The sequence below is a fragment of the Falco peregrinus genome, chromosome 4 (assembly GCF_023634155.1).
Source record: "Falco peregrinus isolate bFalPer1 chromosome 4, bFalPer1.pri, whole genome shotgun sequence".
Lineage (NCBI taxonomy): Eukaryota > Metazoa > Chordata > Aves > Falconiformes > Falconidae > Falco > Falco peregrinus.
Genome location: NC_073724.1, coordinates 1,096,576 through 1,113,949, shown reverse-complemented (window position 1 = coordinate 1,113,949; position 17,374 = coordinate 1,096,576). Strand labels below are relative to the sequence as shown.

Here is a 17,374-nt window from a genome sequence, read left to right as displayed (position 1 = left end):
GTACCCCTCACCTGCTCATGACATGTTCTGTTTAAATTGTTGGTATTTATTATGCTTTCAGTTGTCTAGTAAAAAGGGAGGAGGTAAAATTTCTCTACAGTCCCATGGCGGTTTGCTTGGAGGTGTCTTCTAATGAGTGAAACATTGCCTGTTAGTGAGACAGGGAAAGATTAGTTTTTATGGAGCTTAACAAAAGGGCTCTAATGTTTTATAGTGCACTAGCTGGAAAAGAAGCAAAGTGAACCCTGAAATCTTTTGATTAGTATTGGCTGTAAATAGGAATGCAAGTGCTATTCAATAAACATTGTTCTGGTAAATTGTACCCTTTTCAAGTCTCTCACCAAAACAAACAAGAATCAAAAATAAAAGCAGTGAAATACTGCCAGGTCTTTGTACATGCTGAGAATCTAGATGAAAATAAATTCTCACCCAGTGTAACTGGGTGTGCCACCTGCTTGCTGAAAGGCCAAACAAGCATTCACAGCTGTGAGTAGCATTCCTGGGACTGTTCCAATTACACTTCACTGGAATAGTGTATTACTTTCATATCAGAGCCCTTCAGTACTCAATGAGTTTTTCATATTCTTACCTCACAGAGATAATGGGAAGCGTTCTATCTAAGAAATAGCGCAACGTAACTTTCCCCCCTGTGTGACTGTGGCTGTACTCCATTTCAGCCTGCCTGCTATCATTTTTTGCAGGAATCTATGGAGAAGTTTTCTCTGAATGTTTGCAGTCGGAGAAGTTGTTCTGCAGCTTCTGATACACATAGCCCTAGGGCAGCTGTGCAAAGTTTGTGCATCGATGTCACTGCCACAAGGGGATTAATACACAAGTTGTAACTAGATTTTATGGCTTTCTCGTGTCTTCAATTATATCTGTGGATGGCTTGGTATTGTATTTTTTTTTTCTGAAAGGAAGGTTTGAAAAGGAGAAATAACAACAAAATTTAATCAATAAAATGTTCTCAGCCAGGCACTGAAGTTACACCTTATTTGGCAGCTCATTGGTCTGGTTTTAACAGTGAATTGTTCTTTGATGACAAAACTTGCAATTTCTGAATTCATACTCTATAAACAAAAGATTGCATTTCCCCAAAACTGCATGTTTTTTACAATTTGGATAATTTTTATACTGAAATGATTGTGACTTGCAAATTGTTAAATGGAACTTCATGTTGGTTGCTTTTTATTGAAATGGCTGAGGAAGTTCTGTCATAGCAGTCATGTTTTTACTACTCGCTGTGGCAAGTTTCCACTGAAATAATTACACCCTTGGTGAAGTTTTTACAGGCTTTGGAAATCTTGGACTTGAGAGCACATATCTTCTATGCTGCATGTTTCTAATGGCATAGTTTGGCCTAACTATGACAATCTTGTCAGATTTTTTTAATAGCCTTGAATTTTAGTGAAAGATGTTTTTTGACATACAAGTGTGATCTGTATTTTAAGTCACATTAGGGAGAAGGAATTTGCAGGTGTGGAGACAGTATTCAAAACCAGAACATTTTCTCTAGTAGAAGCAAGTGGGAGCAGCCATGTAAAAGCCTATTAATCATGAATAAGTTTTTGGTGGGTTATTTTTCCTCCTAATTTCTGATGCAGCTATTCATTTAGACTGTTCAGTAATTAAAATGAATCATTATACTGTTTTCTTTCCATCACATATGATCACTTAATTTCTACCCCATTCAACTAAAGCAGACAGGAAAATGTAAGGATGAAGATTGTCCCAGGTAACATGCAACAGGACAAAAGGAAACTGCCTCAAGTTGCGCCAAGGGAGGTTTACATCAGATATTAGGAAAAGTTTCTTCACTGAAAGGGTGGTCATTGGAACAGGCTGCCCAGGGAGGTGGTGGAGCCACCATCCCTGGAGGTGTTTTAAACACCACATAGTTGCGATGCTTAGGGACATGGTTTAGGGATGGACTTGGCAGTGCTGGGTTAATGGTTGGACTTGATGATCTCAAAGGTGTTTTCCAACCTAAATGATTCTATGAAAACAAATGAAATTTCCTCTTTTAGGCAAGCTGGGAAGAAGGTGACTACTTCTACTTGTGATTCACATTTTGATCGTAGATCTATATCTATTCAAAATCCTGTACCAAGAGACTTTATGGGGTCCGGCAAGATGAATTTGTGTTGCAGATGGGATTTGTTTATTACTGTCACATCCTTTGCAAGACAGTGACAGTTCAAGTAAGCTGTTCTTGACTGTCAACATCTGTGTGACTATGGATGAAAGGATTCAGAGCATAAAGGAGGAGAAATTTTACTCTTTTTAATGTTGCCAATAATTTCTTGTTTAAAACGTCATTCCAACTTATAGTTAATTCTGTTGCTTGACATAGGGAATTGGACCAGGAACTGATAAGAAGAGAGAGGATATTCACGACTTATCCTATGTCTTTCCAAGGTTTGGGTTAGACTATGGCTTGTTCTGAATGTGAAGCGGTACAGCTAATACGATATGTGAGCCAATATAAATACTAATTTTGTAAGCTGGTGGAATACCTTAATGAGCTGAACTGAAGCAACTAGAACAGGAGAACTTATATTTTTGGTGCCAAAAAGACAAATTAGACAGTTATGAAATAAAATATGTAAAGAAAGTGAGTCTGTGTGTGTGAAAATATTTTCCATGATTGGCACTTACCTTGTCTTAGGTTGTGTTGTAACAATGAAGGAAGAATTTCCCTGTACTCACCAGTCATCTTTCACATATACTCTACTCTGGAAGTGCTCTTCTGTAACTTTGGCAAAAGCAACTTTATGCAGTGGCAGTATTATATTTAGTCCATTAAGTAATTTTAATTTGGACTTTGGACACCTTTTCAGTTGGTTAAAGAACTCTTCTTTTTGGTTTGTTTTCTTCAGGTCCTTTCCTTTCTTTCCATATATTTTCCTATATAATATCTGGCTTCAATCTTACAACCCAAATTTCTTATTCTTTTTGCTTCTGAAAGATTCTTGGGCATGTACTTGGAGGTTTAGAGTTGTGTTTGTTTTATGGCCCTAAATTGCTCTTTAAGTGTGGAAAAATACAATTGAATGGGATTGACTCATCCTTTTTCAGCTGATGTAAATGGAGATGGATATGCTTTATTTACATTATGTTAACAATTTTCAATAATAATTGGATTGAAAAGTTGCCAAATGTCTCTGAGATTTGCTTTTACAAAACCAGAAAACCCCACCCCAGTTTGGCAGTGATTCAGCATGAATATTGAAAATGAGACTGTATCAGGCAGTGGAGTTCTTGAGCCGTAACTCTCACCACTTAAATTACATTGCTTTACACTGGTTACATTGCAGTCATACTTTTTCAGGGTGGTGCTGCTTGATTGAATTGGGCAATTTCTGTAGAAATGTTTTTTTATTTCATAATCTGTTAGCATTCATCATGTTAGTCGTTTAAACTGCTGAAAGTAATGTCTTGGTTTACTTTCTTGTTTCAAGTGTGGGCAATACATAATGGGATTGCTGAATGAGGAATGTATTATATAAATGTCAACTATTGCTGGTTTTCCCTTGAGAATATTTTTGGACCAATTTTGAGGGGAACACCTTCCCCTGGACGGATATAGAAGATTTTGAGAAATTGGTTGAGGCTTCCTGACTAGTAGACTCATGATTCAATTGACTAGTTCCGACATATGTCAGAATCACAGGAACTGCTTGCAAAATGAGCTTGCAATTTGTGGTCAGAAACTCACACACATGGTTGATTGTGAATAAGGAGACTGTTCTTTTGCTCTTTGTATAAGACCCCTGATATTGGGGGCTCTGTGATGGGAAGCATATATGTATCTAGGAGGTGACTGGGCTAGCACTACATTTGCAGAAGAAGAAATGTCTTCTGATATTTGATAACTGTAAGGGGCCAGAAAGAACAAGAGCGATGGTGGGTAGAAGTTATTTTAGTAATTACTAACAAAAATGGTTGTGTTGTGGTGAGGTTTTGTGAAGAATTTATCTTTCTCTCTCTCTCTCTCTCTCTTTTTTTTTTTTTTTTTTTTTTTTTGTCAAACAGGTTCTATACAGTACGCTACAGAGAAAAGGGTAAAGACAAGAAATGGGTTTTCCAGCTTTGCCCAGTTACAGAGACAGTGGTGGACAATCTGAAGCCAAATACACTTTATGAATTTGGAGTTAAAGACAACGTAGAGGATAGTGTTTGGAGCAAGACTTTCAATCATAAGACAGTTCTGTCTAGTAAGTATTTGACAGTAATTAATCAAATAGCAACTCAGCTTGACAGTATTTTTTCCTCTGTTGTGGTATTGCATAGAGTAAGCTACTGATCAGGTTTTCATTGTTTAAATGCTATCCCTTATGCACCTAACATTCTTTTAGGAACTGGTGAGACTAGGAATAGTTTGTGTTTGAAAAACTGCCACCTGCTCTTGTGAAAGGTGTTCTTGTTGCATATAGTGAATCTGCTGCAGATTGGTAGAACTCTAACAGTGTTTAGTTTAGTTACGCATAGAAGTGTAGAGTATGCGTGTTTATACTTCTGACTGGTTTCCAGGCTTTTTCCTTGGGCCTTGAATAGTAAGATCATTGCTAATTTCAGTTGATGGAAAGTATTATCCTTGCTTGAATCTTCTTTTATATCTACTTTTACGTTCAAGCTGGTTGAAAGCTAGGCAGGGTCTGTCCTATTCAGCATTCATCACACTGGGCCCTTTATGACTGCTGGAAAGTTGAATTTGAAGCTAATTTTAGGTCAAGGAATTATGTAAATGGTGTTTGAAGCATGTGCTGTCATGTATGCTTTTGTTTGGGTTATCACAGAGGCAGTGTATGGCATCTCTGGCTGTTCTCTCAGTCATATTTTAAGATTTTCTCCAAAGTCCCAAGACAATGCAGGCAAGGTGACATCAAATTAACCCTTGAAAAAACAGGTACTGCTCAAAGAAGCACCGCTATCAGTGGAGGAAATAGGCAGCAGCAGAGCCTTCCTCCATTTAATGAGAGGAAGAAATTTGATTTGGACCTCAGTTTCAAGTTGTAGGTGAGTTACAGCTTGGTATACTTGAGGATAAGGGAGGGGAGCAGTAGGGTTGTCTTGTAACATGGCAAAAGCCCTCATACTCCCTAATAAAGAACTTTGCGGGTATCATCGTAGGTTAGAGAGCTGTAACTTTGAAGTACTAGCCCAGTGACCCTAGAGTAATTTTAGCAGTCCAGAATAGTGCCATCACTATACAATGAGCTTAAAGTGGAGAATGATGGTTGCCTTTTCCTATACCTGCATCACAAAAAGAAACTGCTTCACAGCTCTAAAGCAGGCTTAGCAAATGGCTTTTCCCCCTACATTTTAAGTATTTTAGAGTAGAGTGAGTTCTGGAATGTATTTGAGCACTTCAAATAGGAGGGAATGAAGAGTGCATAGTGTTTATAGTTTAATACTGTGTTCAAGACTGATTGAAATATATCCACTGACATGACTAGATCTGCTCTTTGTATATAGTATATTTCTAAGTGCTGTTTCTTACAGACACTATACATTTTTAATAGGCCAGGAGAATCATTCTTGTAAGTTACAGAGACTGGTTGAGGTTAGTTGAAAGAAACTTTGTTGTAAGAGTTCATATTCTATTTAGATGAGATTTGTTTTACCCAGAATGTAGACTTGTATATTCAGTGGATGCTTCTGCAGCAACTAAATCCAAGGACTTTGACGTTACCTTGTATGTCTACATTCTGGCTCACTGCTAACATGTCTTCTAATCAGAAAATCGTCACCACCTTTCAGATTCAAGGCTTTTGTGTTGTCAATGCATAGTAGGTAGATACAGAAACCATGGGCAGTAAACAGAGAGTGAACATTTATTATAAATTTGTAACCATCTGTCTGCATGTAGGAGTTTACCAATCAGCACAAATGGCCTCTTTGTTTCTGTTTTAACTTACTGTCTTACAGCAATTCAGGGTCGTTTAATATATTAAGCATCTCAACCAAAACCAAACATCCTTCACTGTAAACTTTTTTCCTCACTGAAGAATGTATAAATTACTGTAATGTGAAATTCCTGTGGCATGGTCTTTTATTTGTTGAATGCGCTGGTCCAGTTTTTGTTATCTGCTAAACCTGTTGGGAGAGGTTGGGAGGAGAATCTGGTTTTAATTCAGGATTTGGGGAAGACAGAAGAGACATGGCAAATGTTCAACATTTAACCAAAATCTATCAAAAGAGATGACAGTAGATTATTTCTGACCATCTTAACATGATTTTTCTCATTAAGTTTGTGTGAAACTTTTGTCAGTTTTCCCTTGTCTTTAGGCCAATAGTAGGTCCTGTTCCTGAGAAGCATCAAGCACTTTGAAAGATTTTGTTGTTGTTGTTGTTGTTTTGTTTTATTCAGGATAACATGTGAACTTAAATGTCTCTCAACTGGTATTTCACTATAGTTTCATTTTTTTTCAATTGCTTATCTGTTATGGATGGAATTGTGAAGAAATAGGATAATACGTAGCTTGACTCTTGTTTACACACCTATCAACACAAAGGGAGCAGAAAAGTGTAAAGGTGGAAGATGTAGATAAAGTTTGAAGCATCATGCTAGAATATGAAGAGGTGCTGGAAGGGACTTAACAGGTGCATCATACCAATCTTATAATACTAAGAAGCTAAGAGGAAAAACCTAAGAGAAAGATTTCAGAGATTAAATCCTGGGTTACTTTGTTCATTTGTTGAGATAAAGGAAGCCGTGTCAGACCCAAAGAGAAGCGATATGCCTGCTCTGTATAGCCACTGCTAAATGTGTATTTATGTTTTTAGAAGAGTGCACTTAAAAGCAAGACTAACTACTGGAAATCTTTAAACATGCTGCTTTTAGCCAGATGGGATGCAGACATTCCTCTTTCAAGTTTCTGCCTTGCATATTAGTGTTGTGGTTATATTAATGTTATTAAAGAATCCTCTTAGGCACCTCTGAATTTTCCTTACTAAGTCCCAAAGACCACTTCATCTCTCTTACCCGCTGTTGTAGAACAACAGGAATATATTTCATTTCCTTTCTGTCAAAATCTGAAGAGGAGGCTTTGCAGATGAATTTACTAGTCTGGAGAAACAGGACCAAACAAAACTGTTGCATAGTATTTTTTTATACTTTGTCATTAAGCCTCCTAAATTTCTTAGCTATTGAAAAAGGTGGATAAACTTGGTTTGCTTTGCTTTGAACAAAACAAAAAGCAATTTTGTGTATTTATTTATCTTTCTGTCAAATCAGATAAAAAAGTAAATGGACAACTCCAGAATATGTACAAGTTGGTACCTAATTCCCAAACACAGGTATGCAAAACTGTCTTATTTTTTATACCAGATATGTATTTTGTATGGTCAAGTTTTTGTTTTTCTGTTAGAATAAATTGAGAAAGACATGGCCACAAATTGCAAATATTAAAAAAATATCTGTTAAATCTAAGACTACATAACTGTATGGAGAATTGTTTATATATGTGGGTTGTTGAAATGATTGAGAACCGTAGCTGAGATTAATACATATACTGATTCTGGTTTAAAAAAGATGAAGTTGATGGTTTCCATGTGTGCATGGCAGGAATCAAGCCATGGTCCATTACATAGGTTTAGTTGTAGGCTAATTAGGTATTCAATTAGACCAGTAATACTTCAATTATACCATTAGGTACAGAGTTAGAGCAGTATAATGCTTAGGTTATTGGAAACAGTCATGTCTCATATTCAAAAGAAGATGTTTTATCTGTGTAATATGAAGCCAGTTGATTAGCAATTCAGGAAGGTGCTCATCTCATTATGTTGTTGATGAAATCAACTTTACAGTTCTTCCTATTGGTCCCATAAGTGTTGTAAGTTACATGTGTTAGCCCAAGATCAGGTAATTCATTCTGGCATATGAACTGTAAGCTGAGTTCCTTTACTCCTCTTAGCAAACCTTGTGTGCCAGGACCCTGACTCTGTTGTGCTGCTTCTGTAGAAGTACAGATTCTATTTATGCCAGAGAATTCCTGAGAAAGTGAGCTAAAACAGTTTTCCAAATATTTGCACAGCTTAAACATGAAAGAAGGACTGAAGCCAGCATCTAGTGCATTTAGTCAGCTTCTCAGGGCTTAGTTCCAGCACAGTACTGCTTTATCACCCTACACAGAAATATAATGAAAATATGCCGTAGATTGCTCTAAAAATTCTCTTATCATTCTCACTTTAGTGGTGCAAAAAGCCATAAAACTAAGGCTGGGAAGCAGATAGTGGCCCGCTCTTACGTTTATGTTATTACTTCAGTTTCCACAGTATTAGGTGGAGTATGTTTCAGTGGTGCAATCGCATCATCAGTGCAAAGCCAGAGTGAGTGTTATGTAGGTCAAGCTTTCTTTGCCTTGTTCTTCTCCAAAGACACAACTGACTCATATCAGCATGGTTCTAACTCTTCTCTGTAAGGAGACATTTTTAAAGGCTGTTTATTAATGCAACATTACTGATCCATCTAGTCATTCTGCCCTTTCAACATCGGTCACATACCAGCTTGTGTTTCTTTTGGCACGTTCACCCTTTCAGTTTAACTAAGTTCCTGGGGCTCTGTGAGCTACAGCTAAGCTGTTTGATTGTAGGGCTCCTGACATGAAATACAATGAAATGAATACCTCCTTCTGATAAATGCATTTTATCCCACTTGTTAGTCACATAAATAGCAGGGTTACTTCAAAAGCTGATCATCTGCAACACATTTTTTTTCACCAGAAGGCAAAATAGAAGTGAAAACCTTGTTAATAATAAAGGAAAATTAGTAAGCAATTAAAAAAAGGAATATTATTTTGCATCCTTCATTAATGACAATGATTGAAACCTCCACTTAATTTCAAACCATGTTCGTGCCAATGCAAAACTGTTACTGGGTAGCAGAAAGTAACAGCTTTGATGGAATAAGCAGCCTCCATCCATTTCCCTGAGGAAAGGGCCATCTGACATATTGAGGTTTGCCTTCCTCCAGCTTCTTAGACATTGGTATGTGTACCCAACTGTTGCTTTTAAAGCATCTTTTTTTTTTTTAATATTTAGACTAGAGCAAAAATAGTTATATTTAGGTAAAAAATTGAAGCTTTGTCATCAAATGCTGAATTTGCATGCAAGTGCTCTTTCACATGAAGTAGACCAGGTGTCATGAAGTGCAAAATGAACATTAACTGATTTGGACTTTAGCAGTGTACATTTAACAAAGAGAGGTAATTGAGTTATTTTCTTTCTTGCAACTTAGATATAACTGTAAAAAAAAAATATCCACTTTTATTGTATTTAGCATTTTTATATTGCTGGCATTACTGTCTGCCTCCTGTCGTCACCTGAGTGTATTATTAAGCTTTCAGAAGTTGTTCCTTGTACCGATGTGTTGTAGTAAATACTAATTTTTAATCTTAGGATCAGCTGCTTTCTTCCTTTTAATAAATGTGGGGTCCATTCATGAGTTCCTTATTTTTGTGGTATCAAAATCCTGGAAAACATTCACACTGGGGCAAAAAGTAATCTCGGTCAAAGGCAAGTGAACAGCAGAAAAGTCCAACTATTTAGCATAAAAATGTGAGAAGAACATGAGTGGCTGGCCAATTATACTTTGAAAACAATTTCACCCAATAAAATTACTCTGGGTTAATCTACTTTAAGTAGACTGTGCACCCAGGAGTGCTGATAGTTTAGAAATGTACACCCGGTTCTGAAATAGTTTGTATTCTAAATGTACTATTCCTGAGAATATAATTATATCCTATGACAGAATTTGTAATTGCATGTTTCAGATTTTTTGTTGTAGTTAATTTTCAGCTTTTCATACCTTTCTGGACTACTCCCCTGTGAGTATTCAAGAGATACTTAAAAGAAAAAAAGGATTGGGGATTCCTAAGCTGTCAAATACTGTGTTTTTATGAAGCAAAATACTCAAGCTGAAAAAAGGAAATGAAAATGCAATGTTACTGTACTAACCCATGGGAACTGAAGCAATAGTGTAACCTTCAGTGACCATGGCCAGAGCCATATCCAGTGTTAACATGGGCCTGGCGCAGCACAGGATTAGAGCCCTCTATTTTTGTTACTCAGGAAGTTGAATTACTATTATGGCATTTATCCCAAGGCTTTGGTTTTGGGGTTTTTTTCCCCTCTCTTCTCTTAGCTTACACTGCGTGATAACAAGAAGTTGGTCCCTGTCACAATAATCAAACAAGGTAAATTTGCATTTTTTAATTTATTCTTATGCTTTGCAAGAGTAACTTAAAATTAAAATGGAAAAGAAAAAAAATTCTGACTCAGATGTGAATGTCGTGAAAGTTTCCATTTAGAATATGTGGAGCCTTACAAAGTATTGTATCCTTTAATTACAAATACTGTTCAGCTGTTACCAATCTCTGTTAATAAAATGAGCTATTACCTTGCATTATGAACAATGACTTAGTTGAATCAGTGAATGGATACCAGTTGGTTCTGATTTCTGCTAGTATCCATTCTTTTTCTCTCTCAACTGCATTGTCCAGGCACATTGATCTCCCAGCTTAACTTGATTCAGGCATGAAGGGCAGCAGTACGGACAAGATTCACGCTACCAAACTTTTTTGTGGTTACCTTCAGCTAAGTCATTGATTTAGGCTCCCTTCTTCTCCTTTCCCTGGTCAGTGGAGAGATCCATCTACAGGAGACTTATACATACTGCCCTTTAGAAATTTCTCTCTAGTAGTGAGTGGTAGTATAGTAGTGTAATCTTTAAACTAAAACTCTACTTAAAGATAGCTGATAGAAAATGAGCTGAGGATTAAAACTTGCAGACAAATTGTATTATGAATAATTCTAAGTAACAAAATCAAGTAGATTGTCTTTGGAGGTATTCACAGTTCAGGGACAGGAAAACACTGGAGGATGGTGTGAAAACAAAATATGATAATTACTGTTAAAATATGACTGTACTGGCATTTACTTCAAATGCATCTTATTTGAAGTCTTGTGAATAGCAGGGTAATGAGATGACCTGGAGCTGGCCCTTTATTAACATTCACATAGAATGTCATTTTTCACCAAGGATATAAAATGATATGCTAGGGGGAAAAGAGATGCACAGTAAAGAGATGGTGTAGAGGAAACAGTTTGCAGTCTCTTAAATTGAATGTAAATGCAGAAAAGTCTAGGATGGTGTTCTTACCTCCAATTATTAAGTTGAGGAAAGGTTTTCAGAATGCCGAGGCTTGTCTTAGGTGTGGTTCTGTTTCTTGTTTGGGGTTTTTTTGGTGTTGTTTGGGTTTTTTTAAATTATTTTCTGATATACCTGTGTTGTTTCCGCAGTTATTCAAAATCGGACACAGTCAAAAACATTGGATAGTTCTTCTCTGCCAGGAGCGATATTAGGTGACTAGAAGATATTTTTGTTATTTTTCCTTATGTTTGGCTGAAAATTACAACTTTGTAATACTTCTAATTTTCTTGATCTTGATAGTTCTTTCCTTGCCTATCAAAGGGTATTTTGCAACTGGTCCAGACAGTATTTATTATGTTTTATGGTGGTACACGTGGTTCAAGGATGATGTAGCCTAAGGGAAGTAGAACCATTTTATTGTCATAGTATTTAAAAGAAGATACCGTCACTGTTAAAGCCAAGAAGTTTTTATACTGCAAGTAACATTCTGTGGCAAAGATCTTACTGAGATGAGGGGTTGTTCTTTTTGTTTTTTTTAAGATGGTATGGTAATATACCATTTACAGACACAAACCTGCACGGACGTATTAGGCTACGGTGATGCATATTACAACTTTCCTTGCAATTAAAGCTTGATGTTAGATCTTTGGGGATAACTGTTCCCTCAAGCCATTCAGTTTCATGCTTTCTACCCTTGTTTATCTGTTAAGAATACACAGTATTGGCCAAGGACATAAAAATAGGGAAAAGTCTATCATAATAGCGCTTAGTGTGGTGAACTACTGTTCTGCCTGAAATACATCAGAAAAACTCACTGTTTTTCTAGTGAATAAACTAGTCACAAGTTTATTCTTGGATTCAGGAAGGTGTTCAGTCGTTTATATATACAGAAATACTTTATTTAACTACTAACTTTAGCTTAAGTTTACTTTGTGTGGGTTTTAACGTATTGATGTGAATCAGATACTTACTAACCATGTTTGGTGTCAAGTCTTCTTGGCCCACCAGACAGAATGTCCTGGCCTCTGTGATACTGCAGTACTCCAGGGTTGTATGCTCCAGTATTGAATTGTTTTCAATTCTGATTAATCGTGAAATGGCGATAATACACTGAGTGGTGTAAAGGGTAAATAGCACCAAATGGGAGTGATAATTACTGAATAGAACTGATTTCCCAGATACTCAGACTAAACTCCCAATGGTTCAGTAGTAATTGCTCATATACCTCAGAGGGAAGACAGTATAATTTTCATCTTTTCTGGAGTTAATGGCACATGTCTTTCTGTGTAGTGCACCTTATTGTTCCCGGCCTCAATGAAACTCAGCAGAAACTTCCCCCTCTCCTGACAATAGATGACATACCTCAAGCATCCAGGAAAAAACTGGGTAAGCAGAAATGAACTAAGCTTCTATTGTTTGTGAGCAGTATCATAAGCATAGCAATGTGAGATCATGTATGCAAGCAGAAAAGTAATTTCCCCCTCCCCTCCTTTTTTACCTTCTTTTTTTCTGTTTGTCTAATTAATGATTAGCTTGGACTTATAAGGATTCATAGAAATTCATTTATTCAAAAATATCTGAACAGAGTTTTAAGGTATTTTGCAGCCATTTAAAAGAATATGCAGTAGTTTTGATCCATAGAGGAAAGGAAGGAAACCAGTCATGTTTATGGACTTTAGGGGGTTTGGTTTGTTTCACAACGTAACTTTTTTTTTCATAGATTATATCTTTCAGTATATGTCTTGAAAAATGGAAGTTTATGTGTCCATTTGGAAGACCAGATTTTCAGTGAATTTTAATTGTATGATTTCTGGCTTTAGCATATGTGAGAAATTGTTTCATGAAGAGATTCTTATCTATTATCTGTAATTAAATCCATGAAAAAATGGTAGCCAGAAATTAGAACATTTCAATACAAGTTTCCTGTGTATCTTGTGAATATGCCTGAAACCTGCAGCAGAAAGAATGAGGCTTTTGTTTAAGATTTATAAACTAGCATATCATCTGTGAGTAGCATAACTGTGGGAAATACAGCTTTCTTTAAAACCCCTAATAATGCCCCCAGTGCATCTTTCACAGATTCCTAGAGCAGAGTTATGGATCTGATGACTTTTGGCTTGTTTGTTCTTAATACTTAATTTGAACCGTGAACAACTGGGTCGGATTTTTTTCCTTTATTTGTGCTATGTTTATTTTACTGTGTCACTCCATTGCTAGCCATGGCACATTCTCAGACTGGCTTGCTTTGCAGTGAGAAAACAGCAGTGCTTGTTCCTGCTAAGATACTGTGTATGTGTAAGGGTAGAGCTACGCAGTAGAATAATATTGGTGTTTTGAGTTAAGAGTATGTTTGAACTAAGGCTGAGTTCCTTAGAAATAAGTTTCTGGAAGTGTTTACCAGCATTTGACAGACAAATATTGTTAACATCATCTGTGACTACTGAAAATTTAAGCTAAGTGGAAAAACTTAATTGCAGTATTTACATTACAGAGCATTACTAGTTTTCAGTCACAATGATAAAATTAATCACATTGTTAACTTGATTACTGATACCTTCTTTGAACAGGAAGCATAGAAGAAGGGGTGTTTATCATTACTAGCTTGGTTTGTAACACAAATATGATGTGCAAGTAACAAAGGTATCATGAAAATTCAGCAGCAGACCATATTTTGACAAATCTGTTTTTCATACCACTTTCAGTAAACCTATTTTAAGACCTCCAATATTAGTTTTGGACTACAGTATTTAGAACTTTAATATTCATTTTCTAACAGTAATATCCTTCTGCAGGAAAACAATGTTGTGGTTTTAGGCAGGTTATAAGGTTCAATAGCGTGCACAGTGAAAATGGCAGAATGTCACTATAAGCAAAGAGTGGGGAAAAAAACAAAGGTAGTTTCAGTTCTCCTAGAGATGTCCAACTTATTCAGCTGACTGCGCATAGAACTTGGACTTCTAAATTTCAGCACTCTGCTACTTCTGAAGTAGATGGCTTGTGTGACTGCAGTTTGGAGCCACTCTTTTATGGTAAATTACACAAGCACTTTGTGAAAATAAGCAGGGCAGACAAGTGATGTTTATTCTGTTTACTACATGTTCCTTACCAGAGAACATGAAGTACGTGGGTGTGCACAAAAGGGACTACTGGATTTCAAAGGAGTGTCAAACAGGGAAGAGTCATTGCTTGGAAGGCAAAAACAGTCTGAGAAATAATGCAAATGTATAAAATAATTGACAAAACGTCATATTGTCCAAATCTATTACAGATACCTTTCAATGATCCCTGAGAATGATGTATGTCTGCAATAAAATGCAATAAGGCTTATAGTGTGTGAAGTTATGACTGTGTTTTGCCGACAATACTGCAACTATTCTAATTCTGTCTTATTTAGAAAAGTCAAAATAATACATCAAAGAATATCATATTTATTGAATTCTTAAAGTAGTTTTTTTCTGCTTACCTAGACAAAAACTTTTTTTTTTTAAGAGTAGTAGTCCAGAAAAAAAACACAAAGTATATTGCCTTAGTCCATAATGGGAAAAAAACCCCCAACAAGTGTATTATTAACTCAAAAATGATTAATTTTCACTGTGAAGACAGGCTGAGAAACTTGAGGCTGTTCAGCCTGGAGAAGACAAGGCTCCAGGGAGACCTTACCAGCCTGCCAGTACCTGAAGGGGCCAACAGGAAGGATGGAGAGGGGCTTTGTACAGGGGCATGTAGTGATAGGGCCAGGGGTGGTGGCTTTAAACTGAAAGAGCAGAGATTTAGATCAGGTGTGAGGAGGAAATGGTTCAGTGTGGGGGCGGTGAGGTGCTGGCAGCAGAGGCTGCCCAGAGCAGCTGTGGGTGCCCCATCCCTGGCAGGGCTCAAGGCCAGGCTGGACAGGGCTGGGAGCAGCCGGGGCTGGGGGAAGGGGTCCCTGCCCATGGTGGGGGGCTGGGGCTCAGTGATGTTTAAGGTCGCTTCCAGCCCAAACTATTCTCTAATTCTCTGATATCCACTGCTGGAATATCTTTTTATGTGTTGGATAGAAGGCTATTGTCATACCTAATTGTTAGAAGTAATGTGAACAAAAATAAGCACATGGCTAGTGTGACAATTCCATTGCATTTGAAAATTTATTAGACTATTCTTGTATAACGCTTATGACTGTATTACAACTTTGAATTTTAAAAATTTCTTTTTTTGACTGCTAATACTCAAATGCTAGACAAATGAAAACTACTGAAACTTGTTTTGCACAGGGAAAGTAATGATTTTTAAGGCATTAAATTCCTTGCTGTAAATTTTCTTTGTAGGGAATCTTAATTACCAAAACCACACGCATTTAACATAGCTTGATAGATGCTTGTACCGATTGTGCAGTGGAAGTTCATTGATTCCTAAAGGTATTCAGCTTTCCACATTTATCCATGTTGGTTTACTTTGGCAAACTGAAGTGGGACAGAAATAAATCTGTAGTAGGACAGAGCAGACACAGCTTTGCAATTTCTAATGTCTTTGTCCCTTTAGCTAAGAATGAAACTCGAGCATGGCCTGCTGAATCCAAAACACCGGAAGTTCAAGAAATCTCCCCACAGTCCCTCCCAGGTAATGAAAATTCTGTTTTTAGAAACTCTGTGTCATATCTTTGCCAAATATACAAACTAAATTATATCCATCTTTGTGTCGCTTAATCTGCAGTTAAAGGCTGTAGTTGGAAAACAGGAGGATAATGTAGCTGGATTAGTAGCCATGAGTGGTAGATGTGCATAAAAATCTGAATCTGATTTTGGAGGAAAATTTCAAATTATACAATTGTTAGGTTTATAAAAACTCTTAGAATTAGAACCATATCTTTGTGCGGTGCTGGATACCTTGAAATTGTCAAATATGGCAAAACAAGAGTTTTCTTCTGATGCACCTTGAAATTCTGACTTTCATGAAATATATGAAGAAGAAAATCAGAGTTAAGACCATGACTGTGCAAAATGCATGCATGAGATTAAGATGGAGCAGACACAGACAGTAACAGGCTCCGTTTCAGAGATGCAGAGGATGACAGCATGATGTTCCTTTTAGGTTCAGTTTCGAACACATAATTCTTGCCACACTCTTTCTGTGAACTTACTGGTCCTACTAAAGTAAACGGGAGCTCTTCACATATGTGGAAAAGGAATATGAAATTTGATCCTAGACTCATATTCAAAGTTATGTGTCCGTGAAATGTATGTTGACATGTATATTTGGAAGACGGAAGTTTTTGATCTTCTACTTGTGGCTGAATAAAATATCACTTAATCAAAAGGGCATACTCAGATGTTAATTTCTTACACTGTTCAAAAACATAATGTGAAATTTTAGAACTTGCAAGATTTACTGCCTTCATTTGCTTAGGAAACAAATTAGCTTAACGTAGACAAACTACTTCATTGAGTTATATGAGAAGTATGGCCCTGTATTTTAACATTTGCAATATGAGGGCAAAAAGATTGGAGGGAAATAAATTGTTCAGAACCAAATGAAGGAAGAGTGATTTTCCACCTGATTTATGAACCCACATCTTGGAATTGTTTAAGTAGGAATATGCCTATCTTCATTTTCTGTAGTATGGCTTTTATCCTATCACTGAGACTGAAGTTTGATTCTGCTGTTATTAGAGGCAGTAATTGGCTTCTGCCAACTTCTTTGCTGAATGGGAGAAAGGAGGCTTGAACGGTGACAAGACATTAAAATGAAAAAATAATTTGAGGAAACAATACAGTGAAGGTTTGCTTAGGTTTACTTTAGTCATATTGTGTGATCTTGCTGGCATTACACTGTTCCATCTGCAAAGTATTTCCTGGCTGGCTGAAATAGTGTAGCACATTATTCCATTGGCATCACACAATTCACACAGATACTGCCCTTAAATATGACTGCATTTATTTTATGCCGTAAGTATATACCATACTTAATATCATCAGACCAACTTGGTCTAAATTAAAAAAAAAAAAGCCCCACCCAAAGAGTATGTAGGGAATAAAAGAGATGTAGGATGAAGTAATGCAGCAAAATCATGTAATGATTGGCAACCATCTTTTAGATTAAACAATCCAACTCTTTTTTTCTCTGAAAATGTTTGCAGATTTTATTTTCTACTTCATAGATAAGTGTATTTGCCAAATTCTGGTTTCAACCATCAGTTCCTTTCTGCAAAACCTTCATATGGATATCTCTTTGCTGTTCATACTA

General features: G+C 36.7%; 1 protein-coding gene across 1 annotated transcript in view; it reads left to right on the top strand.

Annotated features, from left to right (window-relative positions):
• Nucleotides 1-17,374, top strand: part of ABI3BP (ABI family member 3 binding protein) — a 166,127-nt gene that overhangs the window by 46,167 nt on the left and 102,586 nt on the right. Inside the window, 6 exon segments of the mRNA XM_055802732.1 lie at nt 4,036-4,217; nt 7,241-7,302; nt 10,148-10,199; nt 11,305-11,367; nt 12,446-12,541; nt 15,674-15,751. Of these exon segments, the coding sequence (XP_055658707.1) occupies nt 4,036-4,217; nt 7,241-7,302; nt 10,148-10,199; nt 11,305-11,367; nt 12,446-12,541; nt 15,674-15,751 (533 nt within the window).